The following is a 14209-nucleotide window of genomic DNA, read 5'->3' on the forward strand; positions in this document are numbered from 1 at the left end:
TGGAATCAGGCCCTCAGTCCCCCACGTGCTGTGATTCCTGTCAGAGCCTTTAAAAGGCTGCAACCTCACAGCCCTTCTTTGGTTCTGTGATGGCATGGGATGGGTGTCACAGTGCCCTCCTGTGACATTAAGTGACAGAAACAACCCCAGAGGGAAGATTGTCCCGTATTTGTAAAAAATTTCATTTTAGCAGGTTCCTGTGGTCGCCTGGTTTAGCTCAGAGAGTTTAGAAGTGCTTCTGAAATGAGAGTTTTGGGTTTTTAAATGGCTCTGGTGAATAGGAGATGGTGTCTCCCTGAGGTCACAAAGCTCGGTTTAAAAAAACACGTGGAAGGTGAGGGATGGAGCTTTTTTTGTTTGTTTTAATGAAGTTTGGAGGCTGGGACTCCTAGAGCTGGAAAACTCCTAGAAATTCCTCATGCTGATCGTGGGAATTTTTCCTTCTGGAGGGATGGGATGAGGTTTGCTCCTGGAAGGCAAAGCCATTCCTTTGGCCATTTCTGACCCCACAAAATGGCCAGGAACAAATCCGTTGTTCAGCACTTGACCAGATGAAAATTTAAGTAAAACTTCTGAAAAAAAGCAAACAGAAAACTGGGAAAAAACCCTCAGATATTTCCAAGAGTCTAACAGTGTTGGCTTAGATCTTTAAAGATCCTTATCTACCTAATTTGCCTTGATTTCTCTAGAAATTAGATACTTAAATATTTCTTGCCTCAGATCCTCAGGTCTTGCCTTATTACAAGGAAGGCAAACTTTTGAAGTTTTTTTTTTTTTGCTAGACCTGAGAGGTCGAGAATACTGAGTGCTCTGACATCAAAAGCTCCTTATTAATATTTGTTGAAATATTAAATGCCACCAGGTAATGGAGCTCTAATGAGAGATGTCTAATAAGGGCAGAAATTGCTTTCAAGTCTTTTTTTTTTTTTTTTTTTTTTTTTGCAAGATTTCCACTGAAAAGAGAGACAGACCATACAGAGAAGTCACTCTTGCTTATCCATTACCTCAATTTACCAGGGGAGGTAATAAGCTAGATTGGCAGAATAATTAAAAGTTTGAGGATTAGGATTTCCTCTGGAATTAGGACTAAATGTTTAGGAAGCAAACCCCACACTTGAAGTCTTTCAACTCAAAAAAAGCTTTTGCAGATCTACAAAACTCAGTTTTGGGAGCACCTTATGCGGTGACTTTTCCAAGGGAACGTGAAGAGATCCCTGAGGCAGAACTCATTAATGTTCCAGTGAGGGCTGGAAGGGCTGAATCTGTCTCTCGGCATTAAAGATTCTCCTCCAGCTGGGAAACTTCTCTGACACAGAGGCCACAAATTTGGCTTCCAATCCATCCCAGCTGAAGACAAAAAAAATAGGGGATAGGTTGGGATTAGGGATGGATCCATTTTTCAGGAACTCTGCATTTGTCCATAACACCCAGTAATGTCAATTAATGTCAGGAGCACTTGGGCAGCAAATTTGAATTTCTTGGTGTAGAGTCCCACTGAGCTGGGAGTGGGGCATCCCACTGCCTTACATTTCATGGAAAAACACCAAAAATTGGGATTTCTTGGGGATTAAATTCTCAGCATCCTCCCAGCCTTTGCAGCATCTCACTGCCCTTTACCTGTGAGCCCCAGGGGAAACACCTGGACAGGGACTTCACAGAGAAATCCCAGAATGGAGCAGGGAGGGGACCTGACAGGGTCACCTGGTGCCACCTCCCTGCTCCAGCAGGGCCATCCCAGAGCACAGGGCACAGGATTGTGTCCAGATGGCTCTGGGATATCCCCAGGGAGGAGACTCCAAACCCTCCTGAGCTGTTTGTTCACCTCACAGGGGAGAAATTCTTCCTCACTCAGGTGGAACCTCCTGGGGTCAGTTCCTGCCTGTTCTGCTTGTCCTGCCTGGGCCCGGCTCTGAGCCCTCCCTGCAGATATTTTGATGAAATTCCTCTCAGTCCTCTCTTTCTAAGGCTGAACAGCCCCAGCTCTCTCAGCCTTGTCCTCATAGGAGAGATGCTCCAGCCCCCTCAGCATCTTTGTCACCCTTCATCCTGGAGCTGCGGGACACTGAACCCTGCTGGAAACAGCACTGGGACTGGGGAGGGGCAGCCCAGTGTGGGTCACAGAAATAAAACCAGATTATCCAAAAATAGGGAAAAGTTTTGTGGCTGCTCACGCTGGGATTTTGGACAGGGTGGTACAAGATTGGTCAGTGTGGCAATGAGAAAATAAACCAGAGATCCCAGCCTGGTTTGAGTTGGAAGGGACCTTAAAGATCCCATCTCATCCCACCCCTGCCACGGGCAGGGACACCTCCCACTGTCCCAGGCTGCTCCAACCCCAATGTCCAGCCTGGCCTTGGACACTGCCAGGGATCCAGGGGCAGCCACAGCTGCTCTGGGCACCCTGTGCCAGGGCCTGCCCACCCTCCCAGGGAACAATTCCTGCCCAAGATCCCAACAAAATCTCTCCATGAATCGTCATCATGGAAATTTTAATGCACACCAGACAATTTTTGTTCGTTGTGGGTTTTTTGGGGGTTTTATTTGTTTGTTTTGGGGTTTGTTTTATTTTTGAAGATGGTTTTCTCCAAGGGGAGAAGCTGAGGCTCTGTGGGCTCAGTTTGGGGATGATTGTCTCTGCTCTGGGCAGAAACTTATTTTAGTGTGATTTTTGAACAAAGAGCTTTGGAGAATTGTCCTGAAAAGCCCTACAAGTTCAACCTCTTCAATTCCAAGCACCCCATACCTCCAAACCCTCCCGAATTCCAGGATGAGGAGCTGTGGGTCTGCATTCACACCGGGCTGTGCACTGGGGATGACCTAAACCTTTCTGCCCCTTTCCTGGGGGATGGCAGAGTTTCCACAGCCTCGTATTTCTACAAATCCCTGATTTCATACTGAGTGCAGGGAATGTTTGGTGCCTGGAGCATCTTGCTGTGGTTTTGGGGTTGCAGTGACGGCCAGACTGGACGTGTCCCCTCACTCCTGCCCGGATCACTCTGCAGCACAAACATCTGGGAAGGAGCCCAGCTGGGGCTGAGCCCTCCAGGAATGCTCCTGGAAAGCCCCAAATCTCTGCACAAATCCAGCAGACTGAGGCAGAAGGAGACAGCACAAAACCAGGGGATTTGAAACAGCTCCTGGAAATACTTGGCAAAATCCTTTAAGTGTAAGAGCGACAGAATTTAAAAATGGCTTAAAAGTGAAGCCATGATGAGGGAAGATCTCTGCAGAGGAGCAGGACCTGGCTGGTGTGATGCAGAGCAAGAGAGAAATCAAAAGTTCCAATGATGCTGTTTCAGGGAAGGTGCTTAGGAATGAACTGAGGAGGATTTGTGTGAACTGCAGCAGCAGGAGAGGAGCACAGGAAAGCCTGGGAGGATCTGCTAAACCCTGCAACTCTACCCAGGCACCTCTAATTCAATTATACCTGTCCCTCTGGGGAGAAGTTTAATTACATTACAAATTAATTTTACTTAAAGAACAGTTGGTAAAAGCCTACGGGTCTGCATTGATTTATTTTCCCCTCGGTCTTTTCTTTTTAACTTTTCTGTTTTGAATTGTTCTGATTAGCTTTCTCCGCTTGATGCTCCATATCTCTACAACTGCTTTGGAGAAAGGACTGCAGGAGCTTTGGAGAGAGGCTGGGGATTTCTTTAGCCTTATTGAAAGAACTGATGAGGAATTCTTTGAATTCTTGTGGTATGATTAATAACAGGCCGTACTTCATGCCCCTGTAATTATCCTCAAATTCAATCAGAGATTCTCCTTCTCTGTAGAAAGGACTCCAGGGCCAAAGAGGATTTCTCTCATGCTGCAGATGGACACTGCTCACTGAAGCACAGAACTCTGGTTAAATAAGCTGCAGCTGCCTCCAGAAGAATGTATTTCATGCATGTATTTCATGATTCCATTGGCATATCTTCATTTCCACGGCCAGTATGCTGAGGAAGAGGAGATTTCTGTCAGAAACCAGCTCTGGGATGGCATCACTGAGGTCTGGTAGCAGCAAGGATGAATTCTCAACTGAGGGTCCCCCAAAATCCCCGCTGGGGACACGGTGGGGGTGCAGAGGGGAGGGATCCGTCAGGGCTGTGCATCTGGACAGGTGCAGCTGTTCCAGCTGTGGAAGCAGGTGTTGGTGCAGTGCAGGAGCCCCAGGGATGGGCTGGGGCTGGGCTCCTCTTCCTCTGCCTACAGGGATGAAGCTGGGACCAGAGCTCTCTGGGTCTGTGGGATGGGTTTTAGGGACTGTGGGGAGGAGGTTTCAGCGCTGGGTCACTGAGGTTTCACTTGGGGGCTGCCCTTCCCAGAGCTCTCTTCTTTCTCCAGCAAACCCTGCAGGGTTCCTTCCCGGCTCCTTAATCTGTGTAGGAGCTCAGATTATTATTGGGAGCTTAGCTCCCAGACCCACAGTGTCTCCTTTTTGATAAATCCAGTATTTGAGCACAGCATTTGAGCCACTATGGCCTGAGAGCCTCCTCCCTGCCCGGTGCTGAACCTCATCTTTGGGGCAATTTGGCCTTTTTTTGGTGCCTTTGTTGCCTTTGAAGTCAAGCCCAGCTCCTTCTGGATATCAATATGGAGTATTTGCAAGGAAAAGGCTTTCTGGGGCATATTTATGTCTGTCTGCTGAGCATTTCACACCTGCTTGGGCAAAAAGGGGGAAGGTGTGCCCTGTTGAGGTTCTCCTGCTCAGTTTAATGTGAGAGGACAATGAGGAGAGGGAAGTGTCAGGTTCAGCACCTGCTTCTGCTGCCACTGGACTTGGAGATGGGGCAGAAATGGGATCAATCCACGAGCGATTGACAAAAAGGAGCTGGTAACTCTAATTAGGAGCCTAATTCAAAGGTGTGGGGTGAAGGGACGCTTGCGTGGCCTTTGCCAACAACACAGCTTGGAAATGAAATAAGAGTGTTTGTATCAAAGTTTCCCTCCTTAAATCACATCACAAAATGCTTTGAGTGAGGCAAATGAAATTAGGTGAGGTTTGAATACCAGGAGGCCCAAACAACAAAATTGCATTTTTCAATTATTTAGGCAGGGCCTTCTCAGAAGAAATCATGTGTTGGATGCAGCAGCCTCTCCATGGAGCCAATTCCTTCTGCCCGAGGAGTTCAGGGTCTGAATTTCACTTCCCTCCATCCCAGCCTTGCTGGGCTGTGATTTGTAGCATCTGGTACCTGCTGAGACACAGCTCCCGCTGCCAGTTCTGGGCTCTGCTCTGGAATTCATCAGCTGGGAGAGGCCAAGGGTGGCTCTTGCAAGAGCAGCAGAAGGAAGTTGGTTTTTTGATGCTCTGAGTTTTAACTGTATCCTGGCTTTATATTTTATTTCTTTTTAACATAATCAAATATTTCTCGATTCTCTTTTGCCACTTTCTAGCTTTTTTTCTTGTGCGGTATTCTGGATTTGCAGGCGTGTTTGCAGGCTGTGTCAATCTGCTGGTGACACCTTTGCACTTGTGACACCCGGGGTGTGGTCAGCACCTGCTGGAGCAGTACCTGCACACTAACCCTTGGTTCCTTCCTCCTTTTTGGCTCCTTTGGGATGATGGAAATTGTCTTGGCAAAGTCTCCCGAGGTCTGTTGGTGCAAATTTGCACTTTAAAAACCACTACTGAGGATTTTTGTTGTTCTGTGGAAGAATTTGGGGGCACCTGAGGCGTGACTGGGACGGGCGAGGGTGGAGCAGACATAAGGGGATCAGAATGTCCCTGCCAGAGATGCGACACATGTGGGGACGGTGCATTGCTGCTGGAGCATCCACTGCCTCTCCCTGTAATTTTATCAGCTGATTTAACAAGGTTTCACAGCACTGGCTGGATATCAATCCTTGGGATAGGGAGACTGCACCTGGAAGTCATTCCAGCAAGCACCAACAGCTGAGTGTGAAACCAAAGAAACCAAAGTCCCTCCCCAGCTCTCCTGGAGCCCCTTTATGCCCTGGAGCTCTCCCTGGAGCCTTCTCCTCTCCAGGTGAACATTCCCAGCTCCCCCAGCCTGGCTCCAGCCCTGGGAGCAGCTCCAGGTTCTCCTGCTGGTCCCAGAGCTGGGGCAGCTCTGCAGGTGGGTCCTCACCGGAGCAGAGGGAAGGTCAGATGGGTTCCCAGCATAATCATGGATACCTCCTTGCTCTGGGATCCTTGGTGCTGGAGGCAGCAGTTTCCTCACTGTCAGAAAGGTGAGAAAAGTCACAGCTTGGTCAGGGGTGAAGAGGCTTCTCCTCAAAAGCTCCAAGCTCAAGGTGAGAGGGATTGTGCTGCTCCTGTGCCCGTGCTCCTCCCTGAGCACTGAGATCCAGAGGGTGGAGAGGCTTTTCCTGGGAAAAAGGCTTTGGATCTCAGATTTTGTCATCTAATTCCTCAATTGGGAACACAATGCCCTTGAGAGTCTCCTTTAACGATCTTGCTCCTGTTTTCAAGGAGAGCAGGTCACGTGAGATAATTAATACTCGCCTGAAATTTCCTCTCCTTTTGCAAATGTTGGCACAGGTGTCCTTGCAGGCTCCTCACTAAGGTGTTAATAAAGCCTCTCTCATCTCCTTATTGCTTCCTGGATTTCAGGGAACTTTATGCCCACGGTGTTCCATGACTGGCTTTCCTTTAAAATGTAAAGTTTAAACCCCCTTTTTATTTTTGGCTAATTGAAGCTGCGTTTTTCAAGGCATTTCCAAAGACACCCGGAATGGACCTGGGCCAGCTCTGCTCCCTCCCTGTGGATGTGCAAGGCTGGGAATGCAAATCCAGGCAGGTGGGGAGGACCCTCATTCCCTCCTCTGTCCCTCCCCACACTCAGTAGCTGCAGGAGGTCAGAGAATGGTGGAATTGTGGAATTTCCTGAGTTGAAGGGACCCACCAGGATCACCCAGCCCCTGGCCCTGCCCAGACCCCCCACCAATCCCAGCCTGGGCATCCCTGGCAGCGCTGTCCAAAGGCTCCTGGAGCTCTGGCAGCCTCGGGGCCGTGCCCATTCCCTGGGGAGCCTGGGCAGTGCCCAGCACCCTCTGGGGGAAGAACCTTTCCCTGCTCTGCAGCCTGAGCCTGCCCTGGCCCAGCTCCAGCCCTTCCCTGGCTCCTGTCCCTGTCCCAGAGCAGAGATGGGAGCTGCCCCAGAGTGCTGCACCAGGAATCCAGGATTGTCCTGCTGAAGTTTTCCTTGTAGCTGTTGCCCCTCTTCTGTCTCTGTGCACCTCTGCCTAAAGTTTGGCACCATCTCCTCTTTCTCATTCCTGGAATCATCAAACTGAAATTACAGGAGACTTTCTTGTAGCATCTGTGCTGCTGCAGCCTCCGAGAACCTCCTGTGCTGCACTAAACAAGGTGATTAATCCCCACCTTTTGAGGTTTGAGTCTTTTCCTCATCTTTTCTCCAGAGAAAGAGGTTTGCCTTCTGCTGTTTGGTTTTTCTTGGTAGTGTAGGTGGTTTTTACCTTTTTTGGGTTTTTTTTTTTTTGTGTTTAACATTTCGCTCTTGCTGTTGCTTATTGGCCTCCAGATCCAAACTTAAAATGCCAAAGGCAGTGTTTGCTGTAGCTTCAAGTCCTAAAAACTTGATGTGGAAATTGAAGCCTCCAGCTCTGTTCCTTCTGCCCTTTGTTTCATCATAGGTGATAAATTTTTCCCATCAAAAGCTTCCCAGCTTGTGATATGTGAGGGAAAAGGAAACAGAAGGGGCTCTTCCATAATTACAGGGCTATAAAGGCATAATAAAAATAAATGTGGTAACAGGAGACACAACACCTCTGAATATGAGCCCTCAGAGTCAGCACTTCTGTTGGGTAGAAAGGTATTTTTATCATCAGAGGATGGTACAGAAACTTACACCCCACACCCAAAAGTTTCCATCTCTTCTGCAAGCACACAAGTCCCAAAACATCTTAGCAATTAAATTTGACCTTTAAAAATATTACATCCAGTGCTTTCCTTTGAAATTCCTTTCTGGAGACAGTGAGGATGTTATTTAATGCTCCTGCCCCCAGCCAGGTGAACATTGCCTTCACAGCTGGAGGCTGCACACAGCTCATGGACACAGAAAGGATTGTGACAAACTGTGCCTGGCTCCTGTTTGCCACTGCACAGGGATTTCCTTCTGCCAGCAGGCCCTTGGTGCTGTGAAAAAAAGGAAAAAAAATGTTCCCCACGTGAAGAGCTCTGCCCACCAAGGGCTCCTGGATTAATTTAATCTCTTCTCCTGTTCCCAGATTTCGCAGAGTTTGTTTTCCTGGGGCTGTTCCTCACTGAGATGTCTCTGAAGATGTACGGGCTGGGGCCAAGGAATTACTTCCACTCTTCATTCAACTGCTTTGACTTTGGGGTGAGTCACGTCCAGCAGGGTGGATAAATCATGGAATGGTCTGGGGTGGAAGGAGACCTTAAAATCATTTTATTCCAACCCTCTGCCATGGGCAGGGACACCTCCCACTGTCCCAGGCTGCTCCAGGCCCCAATGTCCAGCCTGGCCTTGGACACTGCCAGGGATCCAGGGGCAGCCACAGCTTCTCTGGGAATTCTATTCCAACCCCTGACAGGGAACAATTCCTGCCCAGTATCCCATCCATCCCTTCCCTCTGGCAGTGGGAAACCTCCACCCTGTCACTGCATGTCCTTGGAAGCCCTCGCTGTGACGAGCAGGTGTCTCTCCTGTCCTCCAGGTGCTGTTCAAGGATGAGTATGGAAACCCACGGGAAGTGCTGCTGGGAGTGTCTCCTGTTTATACAGCAGTCCCTGTATAAATTAGCGGTGAAATGCATTAAAGCTTCCCTCGTTATCCTCCTTTTGGAAGGGCGGTGACAGCTGGGGGATTTCATTTCCTCCAGCCCCGGGCTGTTCGCAGCATCAGCACCCCTGAGTGCTCTGATTGCCGGCACATTCTCTCCCTCCCATTTCAATGAGCTGATTGAAAGACAAAAGAAAAAAAAAAAAACCAAACCAAACCCACATCTTCCTGCTCGTGTCACCCAGTGAGCAGCCTTCAGCTCGAGTGACAAAGGCAGAGCTGCTCAGGCATCACCGGGAGCAGAAGAGTAAACACCTGATCGGGTGACAGCGGGGCAATAATTCAGATTCTCTCAGTGCAGGAGTCCAGGCTCAGGCTGCAGCTCTGGTGGGAAGAGCGGGGCTGGGTTTGGCTCCACCTGACAAAGAGCCTGGCGTTAGAGTGGATGTTAATTTATTCATTAAAAGCTATTAGCTGTAATCTGCGCTCGCAGAGGAGAGCTCGGCCGCTCTTATCTCCGGCGTGGGCTGAGCAGGGCTCGGTCCTTGGAACAATCCAGATACGGAGCTTTAGATCCAGCCGGGGGCAGAGGGAGAGCGCTCAGGTCACGGCACTCATCACCCAGCCCTGCTCCGACACTCAGCCTGTTGTCTCTGGGTTTTATCTGCCGAAAAAATGCTGGGAGTGACTCTTCCTCCACAACGCCAAATTCCTCTGCTTCTGTAAGAGAGGAGGTGTTGTCACCTCCAGTGAGTGACCCTCCGGAATCCAAGGTCCCGAGTAGAGCCAATTCATTCTCTTTTTGGCTGTGACAGCAGCAAAGCTCAGAGTTAATAGAATTTGAAATTAAATCCCCTACCCGTGCCCAGCAGCCCCAGGTGTTGCACGAGGCTGTCCCGAATGTGGGGCTCTGGTTTTTGGGGTGTCCTGGAAGCTGTGGTGGCTCAGAGGGTTGGGCTGGGTTGTCAAAGGGACAGTGGCCAGACCCAGACTGTCCATTAATTGTCCATGAGGGGTTGTCACTGCCTTGTGACCCACACAGGGCCCGTGTCCTGCTCTGAGCTGCCCCCCAGGCTGCCTCAGTTTCCTTGGATCCCTGAATCCAGGATGCTCCTTCCCCAACAGGAGCTTGTCAGGGACAGGTGATTGAGGAGGTTGCACAGAGCAGAAGCTGAGCTTGGAGGAGTCTGAGCCCTGTGGGGTGTGCTCTGCTGAGGGCTCCCAGGAGAGAACGCTGTTGATCTGCTGCTAATTCTTCCTCCTTCACAGAATCCATGGGGACCCTCCTTCTGTCTGTGGTTTTTTCCTCCCTCACCCACCTTCCAGCCCCCAGAATGAATTCAGCTCTGGGACATCACAGAGCTCTGTACCCAGTTTTGTCTGACAAACCGTGGAGACGAAACCCTTCAAAGGCAGAGGGTGAAACAACAACCCAGAGCTCTTGGCTCAACAAACCTTCCCCCTGGGGAGCACCAGTGCCGGGGGTTTGGTGTGAAACAGCCTCCCAGGAGGGCCTGCTGAGCAAAATTAATTATCAGTGTCATGTGCAGGGGCTGAGGAAAGGCTTTTGCTGATTCGTGAGGGATTCCCAGTGGTGGAGGAGAAGTTTTAGTTCCTCCTTCAGCTGGGAAACAGTGGAATTATCAGTGGGTCTCCCGTTCCCTCTGGATTTTCTGGAAGCCCAGGGCGCAGTGTGTGTGGCAGGACACCCAAGCAGTGCTGGAATTTTCAGAGACATCCCACTTTTTGTCTGTGAAAGGGGTTCCCAGTGCTGCTGCCCCCCTTAATCCTCCCTCCCACTGCACAAACCAGCCAGGCTCTGGTGGTAAGCAGCCCTCAACTGGTGTTTACGGTGTGCTCTGCCCAGCTGGGGTCCACAGGCAGTGGGAGCTCAGAAATGTTGTGTTAATGTGAATGATGCCAGCAGTTGGCAGAGAAATGCCTGTTTGATCCTATTAACTCTGCAGAAACCTGTGTGGGTTTAATTGTCCTTGCCAGCTGTGCTGAGCCCATCACTGTTTGTCCTTTAACTAACAAAGGAGTTTTGAGAAGATTTTTTTTTTTTCCTTGCTTGAGGTGAATTCTCTGCCATCCTTAAACCAACCAGGCAAAACAAAACTTGGAAAACCTGCCTTGATTTGGGGCAATTTTTTCAGCACCCCAAGGCTGAGGGCCAGGCAGATGATGGCGTGTCTGTGCCAGAGGCTTTGCAGGATCTCATCATAATTATTGCTTTAATTGCTCTCCTAAAGACTCTCAGCTGCCAGAAGTTTCTGGTTGAACTCACCCAGAGCCGCTGTGCTGCTGCAGATGAGGAGTTTTAGCTCTTCTGGTGGGAAGGGGAGGATGGGGCAGAGCCCTCCTGCACCTCTGCAGGTTGTGTGGGGCGGGAAAAAGGAACTGTTGGCATTTGCGTGAAAAAATCTGATTAAAAAATGACAGTATCCTCCAAAAAAAGGTATTTTAAGCTAGCTTGGTTGCTTAAAGAAGAAAACAACAAGCTCCTCTCTGTGTATAAATCACAGGGTGCTCTCCTCCTGGGTATGGAGACAGTTGAGATGAGGTTTTCCAGTTCTCCTGAAGATCTCATAACAAGCAGCTGGAACTCTGATTCCTGAGCCCTCCTGGGCCTCTCTGGAAGCAGCACAGGGAGCTCAGCAGCAGCTGTGCCCTCTCTGAAGTGTCTCTCCCTGCAGGTCATCGTGGGCAGCATTTTTGAGGTGATTTGGGCTGCGGTGAAGCCGGGAACGTCCTTTGGCATCAGCGTGCTGAGAGCCCTGCGGCTGCTGAGGATCTTCAAAGTGACAAAGTAAGGGCAGCTCCCTCTGCACCCACAGCTGCCTTTGGGCACCCCAGGAAATCCCTGGCCCCAGCCCCAGGGCCAGGAGGAGTCCTTTCCACGTTTATAAACCATAAATTAAGAAGAAAACTGCTAAAAAGTTAAAAATAAGCCAAAACCCCCCCAATGCCCCAACCCCCTGGAGCGGGTGGCACAAGAGCTCTGCCTGCCCCAACCTCCAGGGTCTGCACTGGGGGGCAGGAGCAGGTTAAAGGTGCAGGTGCAGATTTCCCCTTCCCTTGGCTGGGCAGTTGGGAATTTTGGGAATTCCTGAGCCTGGATTTACACCCAGAAGGAATTTTAGCAGCCTTTTCTGTCCTCAGCCTCACATCCAGGTTTGTCTGCCCTTGGTTCCCCAGCAGAATATTCTTCTTTCCTTTATCTTTATGCTTGTTTGAAACAAAAATACTGGGTTATCACTTGTACTTTGTGGTAAAACCCCAAGTTTTATTTTCTTTCTAAGTCCTATCAACTTCCCACTGGTCTGATGACAAGTCCTTCAGTGGGAATGACAGTGGGCTGACAGGGCAATGTCCTTTTTTTGCTTTGGTTTTAAGCTTGTTTAAAACAAAATATCAGGTTGTCACGTGTATTTTGTGGTAAAAACCCCAAGTTTTATTCTCTTTCTGAGTCCCATCAACTTCCCACTGATCTGGCAACAATTCCTTAAGGATTTAGGCTCTGGAAAAGCAGCTTCCCTGGGGATTGTTGGGTGCTAATCCCGGGGCTGAGCCGCTGTGTTGACACAAATCTGAAATGTGCTCCTGCTGCCTGGGCTGGGAATGTCGGAGATTTTCAGCCTGGAGACTCTGAGGTGGAATTTTCACTCGGGTCGCCACAACTTTCCTGTTGTTTTCCTGCTCCTGCCTTGAGTTAATGTGTCCTGGCATCAGCAAACAGCTCCTGTGCCATTTCCAAACCCATCCAGGGCCCTTTCTGCAGGATTTCTAAGGCGTGCTGTGGAAATTGATGACAAATTTAGGTGCTCCTGCTGCTGTTTTCCACCTTATTTTTTACACCGTCACCTCTTCAGTCCTCCCTCGTTTCTGTCACTCCTTGAATTCCTCATAGCTTGAAGTAACAGGAGGAGGAACAGCCCCTCCCTCCAAAAATACCCCAACCACCTTAAACAGGTAAAGGAAATTTGAGCGAACCAGTCATTTGAAGTGAGCAGGAATGAGTTTTGTAGCTCTGTGGGGCTGATTTGTACCTGCCAAATGTTTAATGCTAATTATTATTATTCAGATCCCAGGTTTGTGTGTGCTACTGCATCATTTGTTGTCCTCTTGGACAAACAGGGTGGAAACTTTTAAGTTCTCTAAATGTCCAGCCAAAAAAATTAGGTACCTGCACCAAAAATGTCACTGTGCTTTACCTTTGCATTGATTTGTGTGTGGGGAACTCCTGGGATTGCAGCAAATCCAGAGCAATTATCATTTTACCCAGAGCTGCTGTTGCTGATTGGGTGCTGTACTTTGTAAAAACTGTGGATGTTTTTGCAAGTTACGGTTTTATTTTTGTGACTCCTGACCCCTGATTGCAGTCAGCACGAGGAAGGGATGAATCCCGGAATTATTTAGGTTGGAAGAGACCTTCAAGACCATCAGGTCCAACCAGTCTTTCCAAGGCCAGCACTCACCCCTGTCCCCAAGTGCCACATCTGCAGGATTTTAAATCCCTGCAGGGATGGTGACCCCAGCACTCCCTGGGCAGCCTGGCCAGGGCTTCACAACCTTTTTAATGAAAAAACAAATTCCCAATATCCAACCTAAACCTGTCTGGGACAATTTGAGGCCGTTCCCTCTTGTTACTGCTCATTCCTTTGGAGAAGAGGTTTAACGTCACAAACCAAGCTGAGGGCTCTGCCCCTTCTCAGGACAGCAAGTGACACTCTCAAGCCACTGACGCCGAAGTTCCCCTGCCCTAATGAAGTGGGTTTTTTTCACCTGGCACGACAGAATTGAGTTCATTGCGTGACCAGAGGCGGGTCCCTGCAGCTCCCAGGGGGAATCCTGCATTATCCCAGTGCCCGAGTGCACAGCTCGGTGTTTGCCTGGCTCAGAGTGCTGGCAGCAGCACAGATTGCTGCCCAGCCCCTCTCAGTGCAGTTCTGCTGGGAACACATCCTGACCCTCGGTAGTTTTCTTCTTTTTCCATCTCATAGCAGTTTTTGTCTGAAACTCCCCGCCCTGGTTTGTTTTTTTTCCTTTGTGTTTAGCAGGAGAGGTTGCAGTGCTCCTGCTTTGAATAATTAATGGAATTATTCAAATTGTGATTTGAATTATTGGGATTTGGATTGGGATTGTGGTTCCCATGTCCCCAGTCAGTGTGGCCATGGACAGCAGGATGAGGGGACACAGCCCAAGAGGGGCTAAAACTCCGTGAGGAGGACAAGGACCAAAGAGCTCCCCACGTTCCCCTCATTGTCCTGACAGGGTCTGGCTTCTGCAGGAATCAGCTCCTGGTGCCTTGGGAGCATCAAATCCTTCCCCTCCTGCAAGGAGAGCAGCTCAGCCCCTTTAAACTCTGGGCAGGCTCGGTTCAACTTACCCAAAACTGAAGACATTCTCCCAAGAGATGAAGGTCTCCCCTGGAACCTTTGTCACCGTGTTATGGGCGTAATTTTTGCTTGGAGTGGGTGCAATGGGATGTGAGA

General features: G+C 49.5%; 1 protein-coding gene across 1 annotated transcript in view; it reads left to right on the top strand.

The window, feature by feature from the left end:
• The window catches only part of CACNA1B (calcium voltage-gated channel subunit alpha1 B), a 298701-nt gene that overhangs the window by 167265 nt on the left and 117227 nt on the right, over nt 1-14209 (top strand). Inside the window, exons 13-14 of the mRNA XM_066201321.1 lie at nt 8200-8312; nt 11411-11523. Coding sequence (XP_066057418.1) covers nt 8200-8312; nt 11411-11523 — 226 coding nt within the window. The remainder of the gene's footprint in view (nt 1-8199; nt 8313-11410; nt 11524-14209) is intronic.

Source organism: Chamaea fasciata, unplaced genomic scaffold (genome assembly GCF_029207755.1).
Source record: "Chamaea fasciata isolate MVZ Bird 193981 ecotype frontalis unplaced genomic scaffold, bChaFas1.0.hap1 SCAF_20, whole genome shotgun sequence".
Lineage (NCBI taxonomy): Eukaryota > Metazoa > Chordata > Aves > Passeriformes > Sylviidae > Chamaea > Chamaea fasciata.